At 43.7% G+C, this 22030-nt stretch overlaps 1 protein-coding gene across 1 annotated transcript in view; it reads left to right on the plus strand.

The window, feature by feature from the left end:
• The window catches only part of NUP50 (nucleoporin 50), a 1722767-nt gene that overhangs the window by 741545 nt on the left and 959192 nt on the right, over positions 1–22030 (plus strand). The window contains exon 6 of the mRNA XM_044088085.1: positions 3752–3839. Within this exon, the coding sequence (XP_043944020.1) occupies positions 3752–3839 (88 nt within the window). The remainder of the gene's footprint in view (positions 1–3751; positions 3840–22030) is intronic.

Raw genomic sequence — 22030 nt, forward strand, 5'->3', positions numbered from 1 at the left:
CAGCACACAGGGTTTCGGAACTACAAGCCCTCATGGCTGTGCAGCCTTTCATCATTTTCCATCAGGACAGAGTTTCCTTACGAACCAACCCTTTCTTTATGCCAAAGGTAGTATCCAGGGTAGCCTTGAATCAGGCTATCCACTTGCCTACCTTTTACCCTAATCCACAAAACAAAGGGGAGAGACTACTACATTCCTTGGACATTCACAGACAGCTTCGTTATTATTTGGACAGAACAAAGCCATTCAGAAAATCAGAGCAACTCTTTGTGTCCTATGCTACAGGTGCTCAAGGGAAGGCGATTTCCAAACAGACAATCTCAAAATGGATAGCCCACTGCATACACTTTTGTTATTCTTTTCATGGTAAAACTGTACCTGCAGGCATCAGATCTCACTCCACAAGGGCCACAGCTACCTCTGCAGCTTTCCTCAGGGGGGTTCCTACCAAAGATATTTTGGAAGCAGCCAGTTGGAGTTCTGTACATACTTTCTCCAAGCGCTATCACCTACCATTATACTCCAAATCTAGAGCGGGCTTTGCCACTGCAGTCTTGCAGGGCATTCTTGCTCCTCCTAGTTCCACTTAGTGCCTACCACCGCTTTTTTAGCTTTGGGATTCTACCCATCTGTTATGACTGCAGCTGTATGTACGATGAACATAGTACAGTTTTGTACCTACCATAAATGTAGATGTTCGAGTGCTAATACAGCTGCAGTCCAGGTTTCCCTCCCTCCTTCCCCTCTTGGCACAGGCCTAATGGCTAACACCTCCTGATACAACCTGATTGGGGTATTCTTTTATGGTGTATTTGCTTGCAAATACTGTTTTTTGATTATATTGCATTGCATTACTACATAATTTTATGTTTTGCCTTTCTTCTGGGGGCACCTGACATCTGGGGCAAGAAAAACTGAAGAAAATGGCGTCTGCTGGTTCTTTTATACCCCTGCCGCTCTGACGTCAGGGAAGAAGCGACGGCATCCGACGCCGGACCTAGACTTTGGAATTCGGCCGACCGAGGACCCACCTGACGGCAGGATAACCCATCTGTTATGACTGCAGCTGTATTGGCACTCTAACATCTACATTTATGGTAGGTACAAAACTGTACTTTTCCCTCAGGACCAATCCTTCCTTTTTGCCCAAGGTCGCGTTGGAACCCAACATCAACCAGTCCATTCATTTACCAGTATTCTTTCCAAATTACCAGAACAAAGGTGAATATAAGTTACATTCCCTGGACGTACACAGGCAATTAAGATTTTATATGCACAGGACCGCTGGTCACAGGAAATCGGACCAACTCTTTGTATCCTTTGCGAAACCCTCTTTGGGAAAACCAGTATCGAAAGTTACATTGTCCAGATGGATTTCCCAATGTATCCTACTGGCATATCAAAGTTCTGGTAGACTCAAACCTGAAGGAATCCACGCTCATTCTACTCGTTCAGTTTCCACCTCTGCTGCTTTTTGGTCCAGAGTTTCCTTGGATGACATTTGTTCAGCAGCCACTTGGGCTTCATCTCATACGTTCATTAACCATTACAAGTTGGACATAATTTCCAGAGGGAGAGCATCCTTCGTCTCTGCAGTGCTCCGGAATATCCTTCCATGAGGACCTCCCAAGGTTTGTGTAGCTGGGGACTCTGTCTCACAGGTTGATGGACAAATGAAGTTAACTACTTCAGATAAAGAAGTTATGTACTCACCATAACGTTCCATCTGAGTAGGTAATCATTTGTCAGCAACCGACCCTCCCTCCATTCCCCTAACTTATAGTGCGTACTAGAAGGATTCCTAGCCCTTGTTTCCAGATAACTTGGGTTAAGATTTGCAGTTGACTCCTGTGTATTAATACTCTGTGTTGCTAAGCAAACTCAATCTGAGGGCAGGAAGGATTAGCGGGGGATTGTGGGTAAGGGGGAGGAGCTTGGAGCTCGGATCTTAGGTATTCGAAGCTGCCGGCTCGGATCCGATACCCACAGGTTGCTGACAAATGAAGATTACCTACTCAGATGGAACGTTATGGTGAGTACATAACTTCTTTTTATCCGGCATCTACCAATCTCCATGGGTGCTGGTTAACTGAGAGCTTACTACATACAAAACCCTAAACATTTTTCCCCGTCTTATGCTTCTCCCTTCATACACTATATTTCAGAAAGGGGGCAGCTGTTCCTCTAAAGTACATGTAGCAGTCATTTCTTTTCACATAGGATTACATTTGTCATCTCTGGCATCCCACAGGCCTTCCTAAAAGAAATCACTCATTTGAGACCAGTGTAACAATCCTTGCTCCTCTTTGGGATCTAAACATTATTCTTGAAAAGTTAACCCAGTCTCCTTTTGAATCCGCTCACTCCTCCAATCTAAAGTTTCCTCTCTCTGAAAACCATGTTTCTGATGGGTATAGTGTAAAATGGAAGGGATTCAGAATTTCAAGTCCTGTCCTGTAAATATCCGTACTTAATTTTTCACAAAGACTGGTATAATTGAGAGTAAAGTCCTCCTTTAATGCCAACTTCAGTCAGTCCATTTATCTACCAGCATTTTTTTCCAGTTAACAGAGAGTACTGACTGCTTAGATGTCCACAGGCAGCTTAAGATTTATCTAGACAGAAATAAGAAAGATGATCAACTGTTGCTCTCTGACCTTTCTTCTTTCTGTGTATTTAAAAAAAAAGTCACTTTCCAAATAGCTGGCAGGTTGCATTATTTTTTTTCTAGTAACAAAACCTTCCCCGACAACCCAAGACAGTGTCAGAGCTCAAGCCAGTCATACTGCAGTCTTCAGAAACGTATAGATTATAGGAAGTTACTAGGCTATTGGCCCTGATGCCCTTATAAGTCTAACAAAGAGTTCAGCCATATTTAGAGAGCTGCACTGCCACCACTTAGTCGACCTTTCATGATTTTGCAAAGCATTTTCAGTTTGATTTCCATTTCCAGATCTAAAGCCTTCTTTGAAGCCTCTTCTAAACAAATGCTGATATGGTTTCCTGAATTTGTGAGCAGATGAGATTGACTCTGTTATGGAGATGGTTCTTATGATGATTGATAGCTTTTTGTAAGTTATTCTGTTTAGTTATGGCCTGTTCTATATGATCCTACTTTTTCTTAATGTGTTGGGAATTTCTGCTTCAGTTTTAAGAGCTACTTTGTCTGTAGTAGGCTGGAGAAATAATCAATTTAACATTTGTGCTGTAGCTGGAAGTTTTCTTAGCATTAATGAGTAGTGAGGGACTCTGCAATGATCTCAGGGTTTTGAGAAGAGAGTTGAAATTCTGAAGTTCAGTCATTAAGCTGATAGTGTTGGATCTTAAGCTTGCCCTGCTAGAAAAAATTTTATCCACCGATCAGTACTTGTGCAGTGATCACTACTGAATAGATAAGATGGTAACAATTAGAAGTCCTTTGAGGTCTGTTAGTGAAGTGGATAGGAAAGTTGTGTGGGCCAGTGATGCCTAAATTAATGTGTAAGGTTAAAGTTATCACATGTTTGCTTTGCACATATGGGGAGTTTACCACATTTACATTGAAGCCTCCTGAAAGGATACCTGTATTGTAAAACATTTGCGTGTGTTCTGTTTGTAATTTTAAGAATTTAGACACTACTTCATTGGCTAAGATATTTAATAAATGCATGTAAATGAGATTTGACTCAAAGTAAGCAAATATTTTGCACTTGATTTTAGTCTGTCATGTAGACATGCAGGTTACTTGCTTTTTTATTTCTTTCCACCTTAGATGGGGAAGACAGTGAAGAGGAAAATGAAGAACCTCCCAAAGCTGCTGTTAATGAAGTCAGGGAAGATGATGCTTTCTATTCCAAAAAGTATGTTTTAAATAGGTCTTCCAGTTTGTATTACATGTATTTTAAACAATTTATTGATGGCAAGATCAATTAAACAAGTTTGGCATTCATAGAATGCTTCAGCAAACTAAAAATACCAGCAAACTTTGCTCCATCTCTTGTTGTCCTGCTCTGTTGGTCAACATATTACTGAACTGATGAGATACATGGAGGATCTTTAGTAAGTTGTTTTGCAACAGTGCATCAGGTTATCTTCCTAATCTTGTCTGTAATCATCAGACTCAATTTTTTAGTAGTATTTACATCGTCAAGGCACAAGGACAAAAGCAGTCTGACGGTTGTTAAACATTAGTAATGCATCTGTATGCATATGTTATAACCAGGTATAAACTCATTCTTGAAGTTTTGTGTCTACATTTGGAACTACACTAAACCTGAAGACTGTTCTGTACCTCATTTGGCACCATGTTGCTTCTGATTTAGGACTTCTGATATTCTTGCCTTTATAGGTCTTTGACTGCCGTGTGCTTCATGCCTGGTTGAATTGTTACTGCTTTAAATTCAGTTACTTGCTTTATATGTCCACAGTCAAATGTAAAGAATAATTGTGTAAAATCTTACCATAATGATAGATGTCCTCCTATTCTGATGTTGCAGTATTCATAGCTGCAGGGAGGCTGCTGCCTGCAGCACCAGACATCCGGCCAGTATACCAAAGTCGTAGGATCAAGGGTGCGTGTGACTTTGCATATCAGGACCATAAACAGACGTCTGGTATAAAAGTGACATCTGCACGTACCCAGTTCAGAAATTTTCTGCCGCAGTGATCGCCAGCTCCGTAAATCAGTTTGTTTGTTTGTTTTTGCCGTCTGGTGCAGATAAGTACCCTTTTGGGGGTTTTGGTTTACCTTTTTTCTAGCTTTTCAAACGTACATGTCAGCTAGAAAGTGTAAGTGTGCTTGTGGAAGACAAATTCCACATAAGGACACGCTTTATCAGTGCTTGTTTTGTTTTGTTGGAAGGCCATGACCATACGGCTTGCGACATCTGCAAGTCTTTCGTGCCAGAAACACTATGCAGCCACCTGACTGCCTTAATCCTTTACTTGGAAAACAAGAGACTCCGGTGTTTGACGTTGGGCATGGAGGGTGGGATATGTACCTCCGAGGAGCTGCCTAGGAAGAAGGCCAAGAAAGTTAGTCCTGGCACCCATGTTGCACCTCAGGAGTCTGGTGAGGCTATCAAGGCAGATGTTAGTCCAGGGTCCCATCGGATGCCAATTTCACAGCTAGAACCAGGAAGTATGGTGGAAGATGGTTCGGCGGAAACATGTCTGCTGTGGTTGATCAGCCATCAGCTCCTGATGGCAAGGAAGAACCACGGCTCGTGGTATCTGAGGGGCCTACTCCCACCTTTCCATCCACCCAGGCGTCTGCTTCAAAACCAATGCATTCTTCTACTCCCTCTGAAAGAGGAAGCTAAAATTAAAAGGCAGAGAAACAGGACCAGCTCAAGGATGGGGAAGCCTTTTCTCAAAATCTTGAGAGCTTTCCAGGCCCTCCAGTCCCTGGTTCCTCAACCAGCTGCTACACGTGTAGGCCTTAGAGGATTCAGAGGAAGAGCTCTCCTCTTTTGATGAATCACTTACTTATTGTTCCCAAACTGAATCTCCCAAGGACTTCATTACTCCTGAGGAGGAGGAGGACACTATTAGTCCTGAATCTCCAGGGGAAGAATTTTCCTTTAGGGACACCATTTCTCTTATGAGAAGACACTTCAAATGGCAGGCCTCAGATGTTTCAGAAACTAAAGAAAGGTATTTTGAACTACTGCAGGTGAACCAGCCTTCCCCATCTGCAGTCTCTCTTACTCCCAGCCTTTCATGATGCCTTTCTGGCTGCATCTCAGGCCCCTGATTCTCAGCCCCCAGCTTCCAAAGTTCCAGATAGGTTTTATAAAGTTCCTCAGGATACACCGTTCTTTTTCAGGAATCCACCTGCAGAGACCCAGCCATCATAGCTGTCAGCAGTCTAATCATCCAGACAGCTGCCTTTCACTTGTGTTTCAAGAACAGCAAATTTATGGATAAGCTAGGAAAGAAAGTTTATACTCCTTCCACACTAGCCATCCAAGCCCTAAATTATCAAGCACACATGGCTAGGCTGGTTTTAGATACCCTATCAAAAGCCTCTGAACTTGTACTAGATGTGCCAGACTCTCCTGCTAAATCCGCTCTGCTCGCTACCACCTCTCAGGTGACCAGGCACTCCAAGTGCAGTTGTGATGCAGTAGAATCATCTTCCAGATCTGCAGTGTTTGGTTCTGTCCTGAGAAGATACTCCTGGATGAGGCTCCAGCCCCTTCCCATGGATGTATAAACCAAATTGCTGGATGCGCCACTTGATAATAAGGCCCTTTTTGGTGCAGCTTCTGCAGAGCTCCTAAACTCCCTACAAGAAAAGGGCAAGGAGCTACAAAATTTTAATCATTTGGTAGTCTTGCCTGTTCCAAGGTACCATAGGATCTACCCTCAAAGGACCACTTTTCTTAGGAGTCTGTCATCTCGGTCTACTGCCCCACAGGCTAAGGGATGGAGACAGACAGAGCCCCTCCACTGTGACTCAAACCCATTATCCACCTCCAGCCCCCCGCCCGCTGCCTCACCCTTTTCCTACCCACCTGGCAGATCATCACATCAGGGGCTTGTCTACTCCATCTTTCAAAAAGGTTATTTTTATGACTTGGTGAACACTTCCTTTCCAGAGGATACCCCAACCTTCTCCAAGTCAGTTTCATCTCTTTCCTCCAATTCTGGATCAGCTCCTAGTTCAGGACACCCTAGAAAGAGTGCCTCTAGATCAGACATACAAGGATTTTTATTCCAGGATGTTTTTGGTCCCAAGAAAAGGTGGTCTTTGGAGACCAATTCTGGATTTGTTCCTCAATCTGTTTTTCAAGGTGCCTACCTTCAGAATGCTCAAATTGCATCATCTACCACCTAGCTTGTATAGTATCCATGGATCTGAAGGATGCCTATCTTCATATCCCCATTCACCCCAGCTACAGGAAATTCCTGCATTTCTCAGTGGGTTCTGCCTTTTCAATTTTCTGCATTGCCATTTGGGCTCTCCACAGCTCCCAGAGTATCCACAAAATGCCTAGCTTCATTTAACACCCACTGCAGAATGCAGGGCATTCAGATATGCCTATACCTGGACGACCTGTTTAATCCTTCACCAGGACTGCTTCACCCTTCACCATTACCTACACATGGTGTCTAAAACCTTGGCAGACCTAGTGTTCACTGTGAAGCAGCAAAAGTCTCACCTGACACCCACCTAAGACGTGGTGGTCTTAGGGAGCAGGATAAGAACTGACAAGATCGCAGCCTTCATCCCCTGCCAGAAGGTAGAAGCCCTCACCCATTACCTTCAAACACTTCTCATTCTCCAAACCTTTGCAGCCAGGGAATTCTTGAGATTCCTAGGCCATATGGCATCCTTGATTCCCATGCTTCCCTTGGCAGGGCTGCATATGAAGAAGTTCCAGTGGGTTCTGGAGAGTCACTAGAACCAACATTCCCAACCTCTCGATATTCCCCTCCCTCTTTTACCATGCCTGAAAAAAGAACTGGAATGGTGGATTGCAGCCATCAATCTCAAAGTATACTTTCGCAGATCCCACTACCCTTACAACACATCTACACAGATGCTTCAGACCTAACCACAACAACCAGAACGAAGTCCAGGGCGAGTGGTCCTCCCTCAGACAAAGGGAACGCACCAATATCAAAGAGATAAGGGTCCTTCTCCTAGCATTACAAACCTTCCACCAAATTCTCTTACCAGGCACCTTGAAAGTAGTCAGACGATGACTGTCCTGTGGTATATCAGCAAGTGTAGGGGGGGGGGGGCAAGGTCCTACGTGTTTTGCAGCTTGGCAGTTCAGATTTCTTCCCTAGCAGCAAAACTACACATTCACCTGCAAGTAATGTACATTCCTTCTGCAGAGAATGTGATGGCAGACACACTCAGCATAACCTCTGCACCCTCTCACGAATGGGATGCTTCACAGGGAGGTGTTCTTGGATCTTATTCACAAGTGGGGTATTCCTGAGGCAGATCTGTTTGCCTCCTCCCAGAACAGGTGCAGATGCCTCTGTTTTGCACAAGAGATCCACATCTACAGGCTTGGAAGGTGGATGCCTTCTCTTTCTTGGGCAGGGATGTATCTTTATGCTTTTCTCCCCTTCACACGGATTCAAAAATTCCTTCTGAAGATTCAGAGGGACAAACCAAAAATCGTGCTGGTGACCCCCTTTTAGCCAAGACAGCATTGGTTTCCCATACTTCACCTGCTAGCCAAGGGCAATGACCACAGGTTACCCCACCGATTCGACCTACTCGCACAAGACAGGGGGGTCCCTTATGCACCCTCAGTGCTCAACCTCAGATTCACGCTATGGGTAACGAGTTCTTATCCCCCTCAGACACCTATATTCAGAGGATGTACTAGATGTCCTGCAGGAGGCCAGGAAACCTAGTACCAGGAGAAATTGTATCAAAATGGATAAGATTCTCCAAGTGGTGTCAAAAGAAAAAAACAGGACCCTTTTCTTCCAGTACCCATGGTCCTTTCTTTGTGTGAGCTTCTACGTTCAGGATTGACCTACTCTTTTGTTAAGGTACACTTGTCAGCCATTTCCACCCGTCTTCCCTTAGTACCTCCTTTGGCACCCAAATTAGAGGTAAAACTCTTCTTAAAAGGGGTCCTCCATATCACACCCCTCGTAAACGTATACCTCCTTCATGGGACCTTAATTTTGTCCTTGAAAAACTCACACTACATCCATTTGAACTAGCTCACTCAGCATCGCTTACGCACTTACTTGGAAAGCAGTACTGCTGGTGGCTCTCGCGTCCAAGCCCTTATGGTACCCCTCCTTACCTTATCTTCCATAGGGACAGTGTCTCTTTCATGACTAATCCTTCCTGCCTAAAGTGGTTATGAGCTGTTCTTGAATCCCACCATTAACCTTCCCTTTTCTTTCCTCATCCTCAAAATACTTCTGAAAGAACTTTACATTCCTTGGATGTTCATAGGTAACTTTGGTATTATCTGGACAAGATCAAATCCATTAGAAAGTCTGACCAACTGTTTGTCCCCTTTCACCCAATGGCCTTGTGGAAGGCAGTCTCTAAACAGACTAAATCATCATTGATTTCTAATGCAATCTCTGCGTGTCATTCCCTTCATGGAAAATATTTAACTGCCAATGTGAGAGCTCATTCTACTAGGGCAGCTGCTGCTTCAGCAGCACTTTTTAGGGTGGTGGACTACGCTTCCATACTGGTGGTGGCCACCTGGTCTTCAGTTCATGCATTTAACAAGCATTACAAACTAGATTTGATTTCTAGAGCCAGAACTGGGTTTGTTAGTTCAATTTTACAGGGTCTCAGACCCAGGCCCCTCAACCTACCTCCCAGGTTCATACATAAAGCTTTGGTACTCTCCCTACAGTTATGAATGCTGCAACGTGAGAATTAGAAGGACATAGATTTATTTAAGAAGTTACCATAACCTTAGATGTCCTTCTCTTCCATGTTGCAGTGTTCAGTCCCTCCCACGTCCTCTTACCCTGTTTATCCTTGTGTGGCATTTCCCTATCTTCTCTCCATCCAAACAGGGTACTACCACAGGCACATAGCTCTATAAGGTGCTTTCTAGCCTGGTGGCATATGTGGGTCTGAAAAGCTTCCTTTTTTGCTTCCTAGGGGTATTACTGTATGTGGCAATTTCTGAAGTGGGTACGTGCCAACGTCTGTTTATGGCCCTGATATGCAATATCACACGTACCCCTTATCCTAAGACTTTGGTATACTGGCCTTATGTCTGGTACTGCAAGCAGGGACTTCCCTTCAGTTATGAATACTGCAACATGGAAGAGAAGGACATCTAAGCTTATGTAAGTTCTTACACAACTAATCTGCCCTCCTCTTAACATGAGGGAGATGGGTGACCTGACATCGACCAGTATACAAAAGCCTTTGACTGCTGTAGATTGTTTGGTACGTCACATATAATCTGCTCTTGTATATCGGGCGTAAAAGTGACATACATACGCACTGACCTCAGAACTGAATGCCCCATGAGGAGAGCCAGCCTAGGGAAAGTAGGCTATTACCATACAAGGTAAAGAGCCAAACAACCAGGGTGAAGGAGGGAGGGATTGAAACACAGAGAAGAGGACGACATCTGTCATTATGGTAAGTTTTTACCCAACTATGCTTTGTTCTTTTATTCATCTGTTGCAGTATTCTTAACATGAGGGAGAGTATAAAAGCTCATGTGGAGAGGTGACTGTTGAGCTGGCCAGAAAGCAGTAGAGTATGACTCTGGCAAAACCTGCCCTAGACTTAGAAATGCCTTCCAGTTTGTAATATTTAGTGGGGGTATGCACGGAAGTCTATGTAGCTGCTTCAAGAATAGAGATGGTGTCCAATCCCTTGAAGAAAGCACCTGATGAAGCTACAGCCCTAGTGGAATTGGGACCTTTACAGAAGAAGCAAGGGTCTTGTGCTACACATAAAATGAAATAGCCTTAAAGACCCAAGTAGAAATAGTCTGCTGGGAAACGGCCAATTCCAGAGGCCTGGGATGATAGAAAACAAAAAAGCTGGTCTGATTTCCTGTTAGATTTGGTCTTATCGGAGTAAAATCTAAGTTGTCTCTGTACATCCAGTTTGTGCAGTGCCTTCTCCCTAGAATTTTGTGGAGAAGGAGAAAAGGTAGGTAAATGAATGGACTGGTTGAGCAACAATTCATTGACTACCTTGAGCATAAAGGAAAGGTTGGTATGCAAGGACACCCTGTCTTTATGAAAAAACAAAAAATGAGATGATGTCCTTAGGGGCCTGGAGCTCAGACACCCATCAGGCTGAAGTTATAGCTAGTATTAGTTTTCCAGGAGCAGTGTTGGAGGGATGCTGATGAAGCTGATTTGAAAGGGGGAGAGTCAGTGTTTCGAGTACAAAAGTAAGATCCCAGGGAGGAGGATAGGTTTCCTGAGAGGTCTAATGTGAAGGATGCCTTTAAGAAATTGTTTAGCTTCAAATCTGCTAGCTAGAGAGGAGATGCAAGCAGACTGGCAGTAATAGCTGACATATAGACCTTCACTGAAAAGTAGGCCAAGCCAGCATTGAGCAATTCACACAAGTAGGATAGAACCAAGCAGACTTCAACGATTGTGAATCCTGGTTTTGAGAGACACCAAAGGGAAAATCTCTTCAACTTGGCTAGGCAAGATTTTCTGGTATTGGGTTTTCTGGCCTCCTGCAGGACACTTGGCACGTCTTTAGAGAACAGGTGTCTGAAAAGAATTAAAACCTTATCACCAACAGTGTCAACTGCAGGGGTAGACAAGTGGGGATGGATGAGAGATTTTGTCTGATTTGAGAAACTCCACCCTGTGAGTTAACACGTGGTGATTGCCCTTGGCAAAATGCAGAAGAGGGAATCAGTACTGTCTTCTAAAAGGGGGTCACCAGAATTTTTGGGTTGGCCTGAAATTTGAACAGGACTTTTGGTATGATTGGAAGGGGGGGAAATGCATACAGAAATATCCCCTTCAAAGCGGACAAGAGGGCGTTCACCTTCCAAATCAGAGGGTGTGGAACTCTGGCACAAAACTGTGAAAGTTGCCTGTTCATGGAGGAGGTAAAGAGATCTACTTGAGGTATACCCCAGTGGTGGACAATGTCCAGAAACACATCCCTTTCAAACATCCATTCGTGGGACTGTTGGGGACCTGCTCAAGGTGTGTGCCACACAATTTTGGCTAGATAGAATATATACTGCCTGAAGTCACCTGGTGGTGTACTGCCAGCTCCCAAACCTGGAGTGCCAGCCTGCATAGTAGATAGGATTTGGTTCCCCACTGCTTTGCTCACATACCAGAGGACAGTCATTGTTTGTGACCAGCTTTAAAGGTCCTGGGAAGAAAAGGATGAAAGGTTTGAATGGCTAGCAGCAGCACCCTCATCTCCCTTACATTGATGCGGTCTCTTTGTTGAGTGGGAGGAGCCATACTCCTTGTGCTTTCAAGTTTCTGAAAGCTGCCACCCAACCCACTTCTAAAGCATCTGAGCAGTTCTTGAAGGATGCAAGGGTCGTCCTGGGTTGAGTGACACTTTTCGATCCACCACTGTAGTTCTCCCTTCGATGTTAGTGCTTAGATGAGACTGATCCAGAATGGGTCTCAAAGGACCATCCTTTCTGGGCACTAGAAACATTTTGGAATAGAAACCTCTTCCTTTTTGGTCTTGAACTTATTGAATGGTCCCCTGTCTCCATAGGTCTAGCAGTACCTCTGGAAAGTAGGGTGGTTGTTCTTTGGTTGAAGGATGCCCCTGAAGGAAGGCAGGAAATCTCATACCAGAAAGCATCTTTTTTGAATGATGGAGAGAATCCAGGAGTCTTGAGTTGTGCCTTCCCAGACTGGCAGAGACAGAGGCGCTGGGAAAGCGGAATGTGGGTGAGGTGGCTTGGGCAGTCAGAGGGAACCAGGCTTGTCAGGAAAGTGCCACTTCTGCTCTATAGTTGCAGGAGCAGGCCTGTGCTGCTGAGGCTTCATACAATCCTTTTTTGTTTTAGGTGGAGGAGGGTGGGAGTGCCTACATACAAAGGCAGGATGTGAAGTTGTTAAATCTTGCCGTTCATTCATCACTGATGGGTTTGGAGCCGATACTTGGCTCCGACACGGCTGACTAGCAAGCTCAGAGTTCTCCAGTAGCTCGAGACCCCACCCCTTATCCCATAATGCACGGCTGGAATTGCCTCAGATCTAGTTTGCCGCGGCACGGATGTCTTGGTTTCCAGCTTGGCTCAAGACTTTATTGGGAGTTTTTCAACTGTCAGCAAGGTATGTTTTCACTTTTTTAATATACTTTGTTCTATTCATAGTAGCAGATATACTAGTTGGTAAATAGTACATTTTTCTGTGTTTTTACCCCCTTTCCTCAGTATTCTGTCTTGCCTTTGGCCTTAGGATTGGTAATTAGTCAGTGATCCCCTTTGGGACTGTCGTTTTGGATCTCTATTTACTGTTTGTAGTTATTAGTTGTTAGTGCCCCTTTTTGGGCTGTGTATGTTTGTGAGTTACTTAGTTTAAAACCACTCTTAGTGTGCTTGAGTTGGGTAATGTCTGAAGATAAGGACAAGCATCCAAAGTCTGGGTTTAAATAGTGCCCAGACTGCAGACAGAAAATGTCAGTCACAGATGCCAATGTGCAGTGTGTTTACTGCTTGGGTGAGGTACATCTGCAAGAGTCTTGCAGTATATATCCTTCCTTTTCCTTCCTTTTCCACAAGAGTGTTAGCTGAAAGGAAGAGGAAATTGATTGATAGGGCTATCATTAAGCACCCCTTTTCTGAGTCAGTCTGACCAGGATGGAGCCAGTAAATCATCCAAGTCTTCTAAGTCTTCCACTGATTCTAGATCCAAGAAAGGAAAGAGGTCTGAAATTGTGGTGACTTTGGCTCCACTGCCCTCGGAGCAGACAGTCTGCTCTTTTCGGAACCGGGACACGGTCTTGGAAACGGTTACCGAAAAACCTCCTTCCATGTTGCTCCAATCGGCTCCATCTGTCCACTCTTCCAGGTCCTCTGTCAGCTTATCTGATCTGGGTATGGACCGGCTGGTTCAGAAACTCTTGAAGGCACCAGGCCTAGTTAAATTGCTGTCAGCTCAGACACAACCGTCGGAGCCGAAGACCACTACCCTTGAATTGTCTGCTCCTCCTTCGAGCCATATCGGACCTTTGGAGCCGGAGGAGGCTGACCTGATGATCGTGAATCCCTTGGAGCTGACACCTGCTTCAGTGTCTGCTCTATCTGCTCGGACATTCTCTGTGCCGACCGAGGACTCTAGGAGCCGACAATCTCCAGTCTGGTCTGGGGAGGTTAGCCGCACTGACTTGTCAGTGCCGTCTCTTCCTCTCAGGGCCTCTGCTCGGGTGAGCTCTGCTGCTACCTCGGGCTTGGAGCCCATGGCTTCGGTGTGGGAGGAAGTAGTGGCTCCATCGGAGACTCCTCATTGGAGCCGAGGTGCTTTCGATGCCATGAGGCGAGTGGTGTCTCCCAAGACTTCCTCATCTCAAGGTCTGGCCTTTTCTTCCCCTTAAGTGCCTGTGTCTGTTTCTGTTTCAGCTGGTCTTCTCAAGCGTAGAGACCCAGAGCCTCAGGTAGCCCCACAGGGCGCTCCCTGCTCTTCTGAGACCTCTCCAGAAGTTCCCCCTGAAGAGGTTCCCAGGAAGAGATTATGCAAGAAGAGGCATTTGGACCCCCCCCCCCCAAGGAGTCTATCACATTGGACACTGACTTTGATGAATCTAAAGGGTCCCCCAGATCCCCCTCTGAGGACATCTCCTTTGTGGAGATTCTTAAAATCCTTAGGCAGAGGGGTGATTGGCAGTCCAAGACCCCTACTGAGGACAAGTTGGTTGGGCGTGGGAGTCTCCAGAATCTATGGAACCTGTTCCTCGGAGGCCTAATAAGTTTATTTCAGACCCTGTGGATAAGTCCTTTTTGACCAAGGGAGTCCCTGTTGATGCCATGGTGGTGGCGGCAGCCGCCAAAAAGGAAATATCTGAGACTTCCTCATCTATCCATCCTCCTAATAGAGAATCTAGGATCATGGATAGATAATGGGAAATGCATGTTCAGTTCAGCGACTTACTGAGATCACTGAACTATTTGACACATGTTACCAGACTGCAGAGAGAGCTACTTAAGGAGGTGGGAAATGCACTCGAAGCTACAGCATCCTGAAGAATATCTGTTAAGATTGCCACTCAGCTCTCTACCCTCAATTCGATAGTCAACTCGTCCAGCAGCAGAGGTAATGAAAGTTCTAGGATTGATGATGGCAGCTATTCTAGCAATCCCCTTAGCAAGGATGCATATGAGAATCCTTCAATGGCTTCTATTCATGCAATGGTCTTACCAAGAACTTCCAATGAGTCACATGATCCTGATAAATTCCTGCAAGAAGGATCTTCAGTGGTGGTTGACGTCTCTTCATGTCACAATAGGACGTCCTTTTATGCTTCCCCCTCCAGTTGCCACTGTGACCACGGACGCTTCCATGATAGGGCGGGGGGGGGCTATTTCAGGGAGACTGCCCAAGGCACATGGATAGATCAAGAATCACATCTGCATATCAATGTCCTGGAGATGAGAGCAGTACTTCTAGTGTTGCAATACTTTCAGGGCTCTCTTCCTCTAGGGACAGTTGCATTACAGACAGACAACATGTCAGTGGTCTGGTATCTGAACAAACAAGGCGGGACCAAGTCTTATCCCCTTTGCCGAGAAGCCCTCAGAGTATGGCAGTGGGCACTGTAATCCCAGCACTTTCTATTGGCAACTCGCATTCCAGGCAAATGCAACGTAATAGCGGACAGACTGAGCAGAGCAATCTTGTTGACCCGTGAATGGTCCCTTAAGAGATTGCGGATAGGTTCTTCCGCAAATGGGGCCAACCTTCCTGTGACCTCTTCGCCAGTCACATCAACAACAAATGCAGAAGCTATTTTGCCCCAATTCCCACGCCAGGTCACTACCTGAGGGATGCTCTTGTCCGCGATTGGCCCCCGGGTCTCCTCTATGCATTTCCACCAATTTCCTGATATCCAAGTTCTTACAGAAAGCAAAGTCGCTGGGACGGACAATCATCCTCATAGCCACTCATTGGCCTCTGCAGATTTGGTTCCCGTTTTTTATCATGTTCTGGAATATCCATGGATCCTGGACCCAGTTCCGGACTTGTTGACACATCCGTCAGGGGATCTTCATCCTTCATTGCAGACACTGAAGCTAACCGCTTGGCTGCTCCAATTCCCCGCATAGCCAGGCTCTATAATCTTTTCCATGACACTCTTCCGATTTTGCTGGCTTCCCACAAACCTTCCACCAGAAAATTGTATCGTAGTAAGTGGAAGAGATTTTCCATTTGGGCTTCTTCCCACAACATTGACCCTTATCAAGCGCCATTATCTTCTATCTTACAATTCTTGACAGAAATCTTCAGCAAAGGAGCAGCGGCAGCTATGGTACGAGTACAGTTAGACAATTGGTGAGCATAATATTCAAACCATCAATTCCTACATGGAAATTAGATATAGCAGCTAAGGCTTTTCTAAAAGGTTCCTTTCACATATGGCCTCCAATGAAGACACCTTATTCCCCCTGGAATTTGAATTCAAGGTTATCTTGTATCGTTCTTCCTCCTTTTGAGCTTGCATCATCTTGTGAACTAAAATTCTTGTCATGGAAAACTATCTTCTTAGTAGCCATCACTTCAGCCCATAGTGTCAGAGCTCCAAGCCCTATCCATCAAGCCCCCTTATATGGTCTTCCATGCTGACAGAACTTCTCTCAGGACAAATCTAACCTTTTTGCCCAAAGTATGTTCTGAGGTTAACATTAATCAAGTCATTGAGTTGCCCGTTTTCTTCCCTAATCATACCAACAAATTGGAATATATGTTGCATAAACTTGATGTTCATAGACAACTTAGATTTTATTTGGACAGAACCAAAGACATTAGGAAATCAGATCAGCTCTTTGTGTCCTTTTCTGAGACAAGAAAAGGTAAACCAGTTGCTGAAACACCCCTAAGTGGCTGTCGGATTGCATCACCTATACATATGCTTGTCATAAAATGCCATTATCTAGAAAGGTAAAGGTTCATTCAGTCAGAGCAGTTTCTACCTCGTCAGCCTTCCAAGCCAAATTGCCTTTGGATAACATCTGTGCAGCAGCCACTTAGTCTAAACCTCACACTTTTATAACTTATTACGAAGTGAATAAGGTCTCCAGGGACAGGGCTTCATTTGGTTCTATGGTTCTGAAGAGTGTACTGCCATGAGCCACCCAAGATCAGTGTGCTAGGGACGCTACCCATCAGTGATGAATGAAAGGTGAGATTGAACAACTTCTCATAAAGAGGTTATGTACTCACCATAACGTTCCATGTGAGTTGTTCCATCTCGCCTTCATTCTCACGTCCCTCCCTCCCTCCTTCCTTCCCCCTCCTGGCTGGCAGTTGACCTGAAGGCTGTCTTCATCCTGGTTTTTCAATATGTATTCATTCCTAGGTAGAAAAATTATTGTACTATTATATGGTACGCAGCAAACAAGATTTGAGGTAATTCCAGCAGTGCATTTTGGGATAAGGGGTGGGGTCTCTAGCTACTGAAGTAGTTTGCGCTTGCTAGTCGGCCGTGTCGGAGCAGAGGATCGGCTCTGAACCCATCAGTGATGAATGAAGGCGAGATGGAACAACTCACATGGGAAGTTATGGTGAGTACATAACTTCTTTTTTTGCTGGGTACTTACTTTGAAATTAGGCACTAGGGAAACAAAAGATACATTTCACTTCTTGCAATTCATTTCAATTCTTGCAATTCATTTCTGTTTTCCTATAGAAATTTAAATAAATTAGCAGCTGCAGGGCCAAACAATGCAGAGTTGTCCAAAGGGGCTTGCATAAATTTAGATTTAATGTCTTCTGGAGTTTTAACCAGGAGAATCTCTTTAAGACAAAGGCAGCTTGCCTGTACAGTGTTATAGCTGCATTTGATGTTGTGGCAGGCTACTTGTGATAAGGCTCCAAGCAAGGATGCAGCGAAGGTATTCTTCTCATGAGTCAGGCAAATCGGAAATGACCTGCGAGTTGAGACAGAAGCTCTAGAGTTGATTTGGTCGTGTGTTTGGTAATTAATGGCTATAAATGCCAAGGTGGCTTAAGTGTACCCTTTCTTGCCCAGCCTTTCCAGGATCCTGCTGTCCTTTTTTGAAGGAAGGAGAGAGGTTGATGGTAGTAACCTGGGTGGCTTGTCTGAAACCACTGATTTAACCAATGGGTCTTCTGAGGGATATTTAAAAAGGAAAAAATGCAAAGTAACCACTAATGAACAACAAATGGCGCGCAAGGAGCTGGAGAGCAGCTGATGCAGTAAAAAACAAGGATGATATCACCAGTAGATTTGAAGTACAAACAATTTATTCCACACAAAGTATATGCACAAGCTTTCGTCCCTGCTCAGTCAGGAACTTCTTCAAAGTAATTCAGTTAGTAAAACACGCTTCATTTAAATACTAAATAGGCAGTCAGTAAAACACACTTCATTTAAATACTAAATAGGCATAAAATCAATCCTAAAAAACATGCCCCCCCCCCTTTTTTTACTACACTGCTAGTAAAATACATCTTAAACAATAAAACGTTCTCATCTCTAAAATACAATACGTTCCTTAAAACATTCACTAAAACAACTATTTAAATTTTATTTTTAAAATATAATACACTTAAAACATTTCTCAGTAATTTTCATCTTTCCAGAGCTTTTAGTTTTAAAAGAAATATGCAAGTGAGAAATTGTCATTTAAACCATGGCCATTGCAGGGAATTCATCCTTAATCGCCATTGGGCTTCTTGTTTTTCTAATATTAATGCCCATGGCCCACTCCTTATATCTGGTTTTATTGTCTCCAAAGTACCAAATTTAAAAGTATGGTCAGGATATTCAGTGTTCGGTCTGGCTAAGGCATTTGTTTGTTTCTTGTTCCTTGTATCTCTCACATGTTCGTAAATTCTACTTTTAATTTCCGCTCTGTTTTGCCCATATAAAACATGGACATTTTGTGCAAACTGCACAATATACTACTATTTCTGTTGTGCATGTGCCTTTACTGGTAAAGGAGGAGCGTGGTTTTTAGGATTGATTGTATGTCTATTTAATATTTAAATGAAGTGCGTTTTCCTGACTGCCTATTTAGTATATAAATTAAGTGTGTTTTACTAACTGAATTACTTTGAAGATGTTCTGACTGAGCAGGGACGAAAGCTTGTGCGTATACTTTGTGTAGAATAAATTGTTTGTACTTTGAATCTACTGGTGATATCATCCTTGTTTTTACTGCATCAGCTGCTTTCCAGCTCCGTGTGTGCCATTTTTTGTTCATATTTAAAAAGGAACTTGCACTCCTCGGGGACCTTGTAAATCCATCTGGCTTTTTAGGGGCTGGAGGCAGGGAATCAGAGGGCGTGCGAGGCAGAGGCAAAGGCGTCTAGAAATGCAGGTAATGTAGGAGGAGTAGCTGAAGGGCTGGGTGTTTCCCATTTGAAATCTCTCATTTTGACTACGGTCTCTCCAAAACAGTTCTTTCATGGATGAGTCAGTTCCTTTGGAGTCGTTCCCTGGGGAGGCTTAGTCTAGAGGAGAGGGGAATCTTTGAGGATTAGGCCACAGATTCCTTTTCTGAGGAAGCATCTTCATCTGAATAAACCTCTTCCCGAACACCTACGCGGAGAAGCTGTGCAGGGTGGGGTAGGGACTGGAACATTTGAAGTGGGGCTTAGGGGCCTTAGGCCTTGGATGCATTATTCCCAATTTCTCATGGGCAGTCCTAGGATCGTCATTACACTATCAGGATAACAGGAAAGACTAAATCCCAGCATTCCTCAATAGACATGTTTCAGAAATGTCCCTGTGGCGGCTGCAGATGGTGAGCTTATCCTTGACTTGTGAAGACTTGCTGTAAGTAAAAAGGGGGTGACCCGCATAAGGCATATAACGTCTGCTACCACTAGGGTACATTTACCAGCCCAATTCAAAGTAGTAGCGTCTTGTGTTGCCTGAAATCGTTAGAGAATGCTTGAGATGGAGAACTCCCTTCTTAGTCTTCCCCTGATCCTTTTAGAGCCTGATGTTCCAGGTTGATGGGTGTCTCATGTCTGCACCAGGGCATTGCTGTTTAGTGCCTGTTCTTAAGTCAGATGGGAGCTTGCTTCTCTGGTGTAGGAGTGCACCCTTGGGAAGAAACATGACTAGGTTCCAGATTAAGGCCTGGAATAGGCCATTGATGTCCTTGTTGGTAGCCTCAGTCACTAGAATTGGAAACCTGTCACATGGCTCAGCTGTAACAGAGGTTCACCTGTCCATTTGCTGTACACTTGCCATGACCTATTTGTAAACCATGCAGTTATCCATCCTATCAAGAGTTTATCAATACCTAGTTGTAATATATTGATTAGTATTTTGTGTATGACCCTGTCAAATATCGAAGTGAAATCTGTATAAATTATATCACAGCACAAATTTTCATTTATAGCGGTTATATTTTTATGGAACATTGTTACGGGTGGTAATAGAACTGTTTTCAACATATGGATGCTGTTTTATGGTTTTAAGTCCCAAAATTTCCAATTCTGGCAGTAACTTTTCCAGTATTACCTTTTCCATTAGTTTTCCACAGCATGAAAGTAGACTTGAGGGTCTGTACGACTCTAGGTTTGTCAACTCCCCTTTCCCTTAAAGACAGGTTTAATGAGTGATGTCTCTAATCTTGAGAAATCTCCCCATATTTGTACGACCTAGTAAATTGATGTAATGGCACTGTAAGTTATTGCTGACCTGTTCTTTGGTCATTATTACTAATTCCATCTCCTCCCTGTGCTTTGTTTGGGTCCAGTTTGTATAGCTGTTTTTTAATTATAATCTCTTGAGTTCAGTATCTGAAGTTACCTGGATGTCACTAGACCAACATATTACCCTCCAGTGTCTTAGATTTCTTGGTTTTGTACTCACTTTGTAGGAAGCAGGCTTGGTGTTAGTTTTTTTTTTTTTTTTGTTTTGTTTTTTTAGAAATGCATTTACTTGTGTGTAGTGGACTTACTCAGTTATCACTTTTTAGAGCATTTTGTAGTTGAAAATATGAAATATGGAGCACTGTCTGATTAAAGGTTGTTTGTCTTTCGGCTTTTCCCGATTAGGGTGTGCCACAGTAGAACTAAGATCCGCTAATGATTGGCACGAGATTTTTACAGTGCCGAGTTGCCCACTCTAAGGCCAACCTTCAACGAAGGCACGTCCATTCACGCATGTGTTTTGGAATGCCACTCGACCGTGGGGAGGACATGCAGGCTCCACACAGAAGGCACTCCCCGCACTCCAGCCGAGAATCGAATGGGAGAACCTCTTGCTGTGAGGCAACAACACTACTGCTGCACCACCGCGGTAATCTAAAAAATCCATCTGTAAATGTTCATTGACAATGGTTAAGATTCTGGAAGTTCATATATCTGCTGTTATTGACTGCTGATGTTTTAATGTGTAAATATGTTGCTTTGTGTTAAACTTGCACTCTGTTTGCACAACTTTCTGCATACGCTGTATGTTAACCAGCATTTATTTTTTGCACTAGATTCTTGCATGCTCTGTGAACCGCATTTTGTAGTAGAAAATATGCACTTCACTCCAGTGGAGCTCAGGAAGTTTGTACTTTTAACTTCCAATGGGCGGAGCCCAAGACTTTTGACATGATAAAATTATGTCCTCACATTTCAAACAAATGTTTATATCTTTGTAACCATAGGGATTATGAAAGGAGTATAAATGGCAAACTCTTCAGCACATACTATTTTTATAGTGGTAGTATTCTTTAGATTCCAGTTCTTAAATTTAGTAAGTTACAGTAAACATGGTAACTATTACATTTGTAATATTTTGTGAACAACTTAAAATATCTCACCAACCACTCAGGTTGCACATATAGTTTCAGCAGCAATTTATTCATCTAGCTGAGAGCTTTCATGTGAGGCGAAGGAGTTCAGTGTGTGTTACTTGGTTGTTGAGATATTTACAAAAATGTGAAAATTATATCTATATAAATTATTATAAGTTAAATATTTACCTGCACTTGCAGATGTCAAATATTAATGCAGTTGATTTGAGTTTGCTATTGCGTAAGCTGTAAGGCTATTTTTTTTTTAAAACCTTTTACATAGCCTGGTTTTGGAATTATTGATGCAAATATGAACAAGCAAATGTTTGACGCCTAGAGGTGTCAGTAGGAGTTAAGTGCACATGCACCTGGAGTCTTCACTCTGTTGTAATGAGATGACAAACGGTTTCAGTGTAAGTGGAGTTTCATGCAGTTCTCCAAGCTGTCAGTGCTTTGGAAGGAAAAGTTACACCTAGACACCAAGATGCTCTTATGGTGTCCGAACAAGCAAGGGAGCGTGTAGTCATACTGTCTGTTGTAGAAGGGCATTGTATGCTTGACAGTGGAGCTTGGACAGGAGGATTTTTTTTTTGTTTTTTCTCTTGTTTTGTCCTCTTAGTGACTACCATTAGGTCATGTTTCCA

This window comes from Protopterus annectens, chromosome 11.part0 (genome assembly GCF_019279795.1).
Source record: "Protopterus annectens isolate FY-2018-M chromosome 11.part0, PAN1.0, whole genome shotgun sequence".
NCBI lineage: Eukaryota > Metazoa > Chordata > Ceratodontiformes > Protopteridae > Protopterus > Protopterus annectens.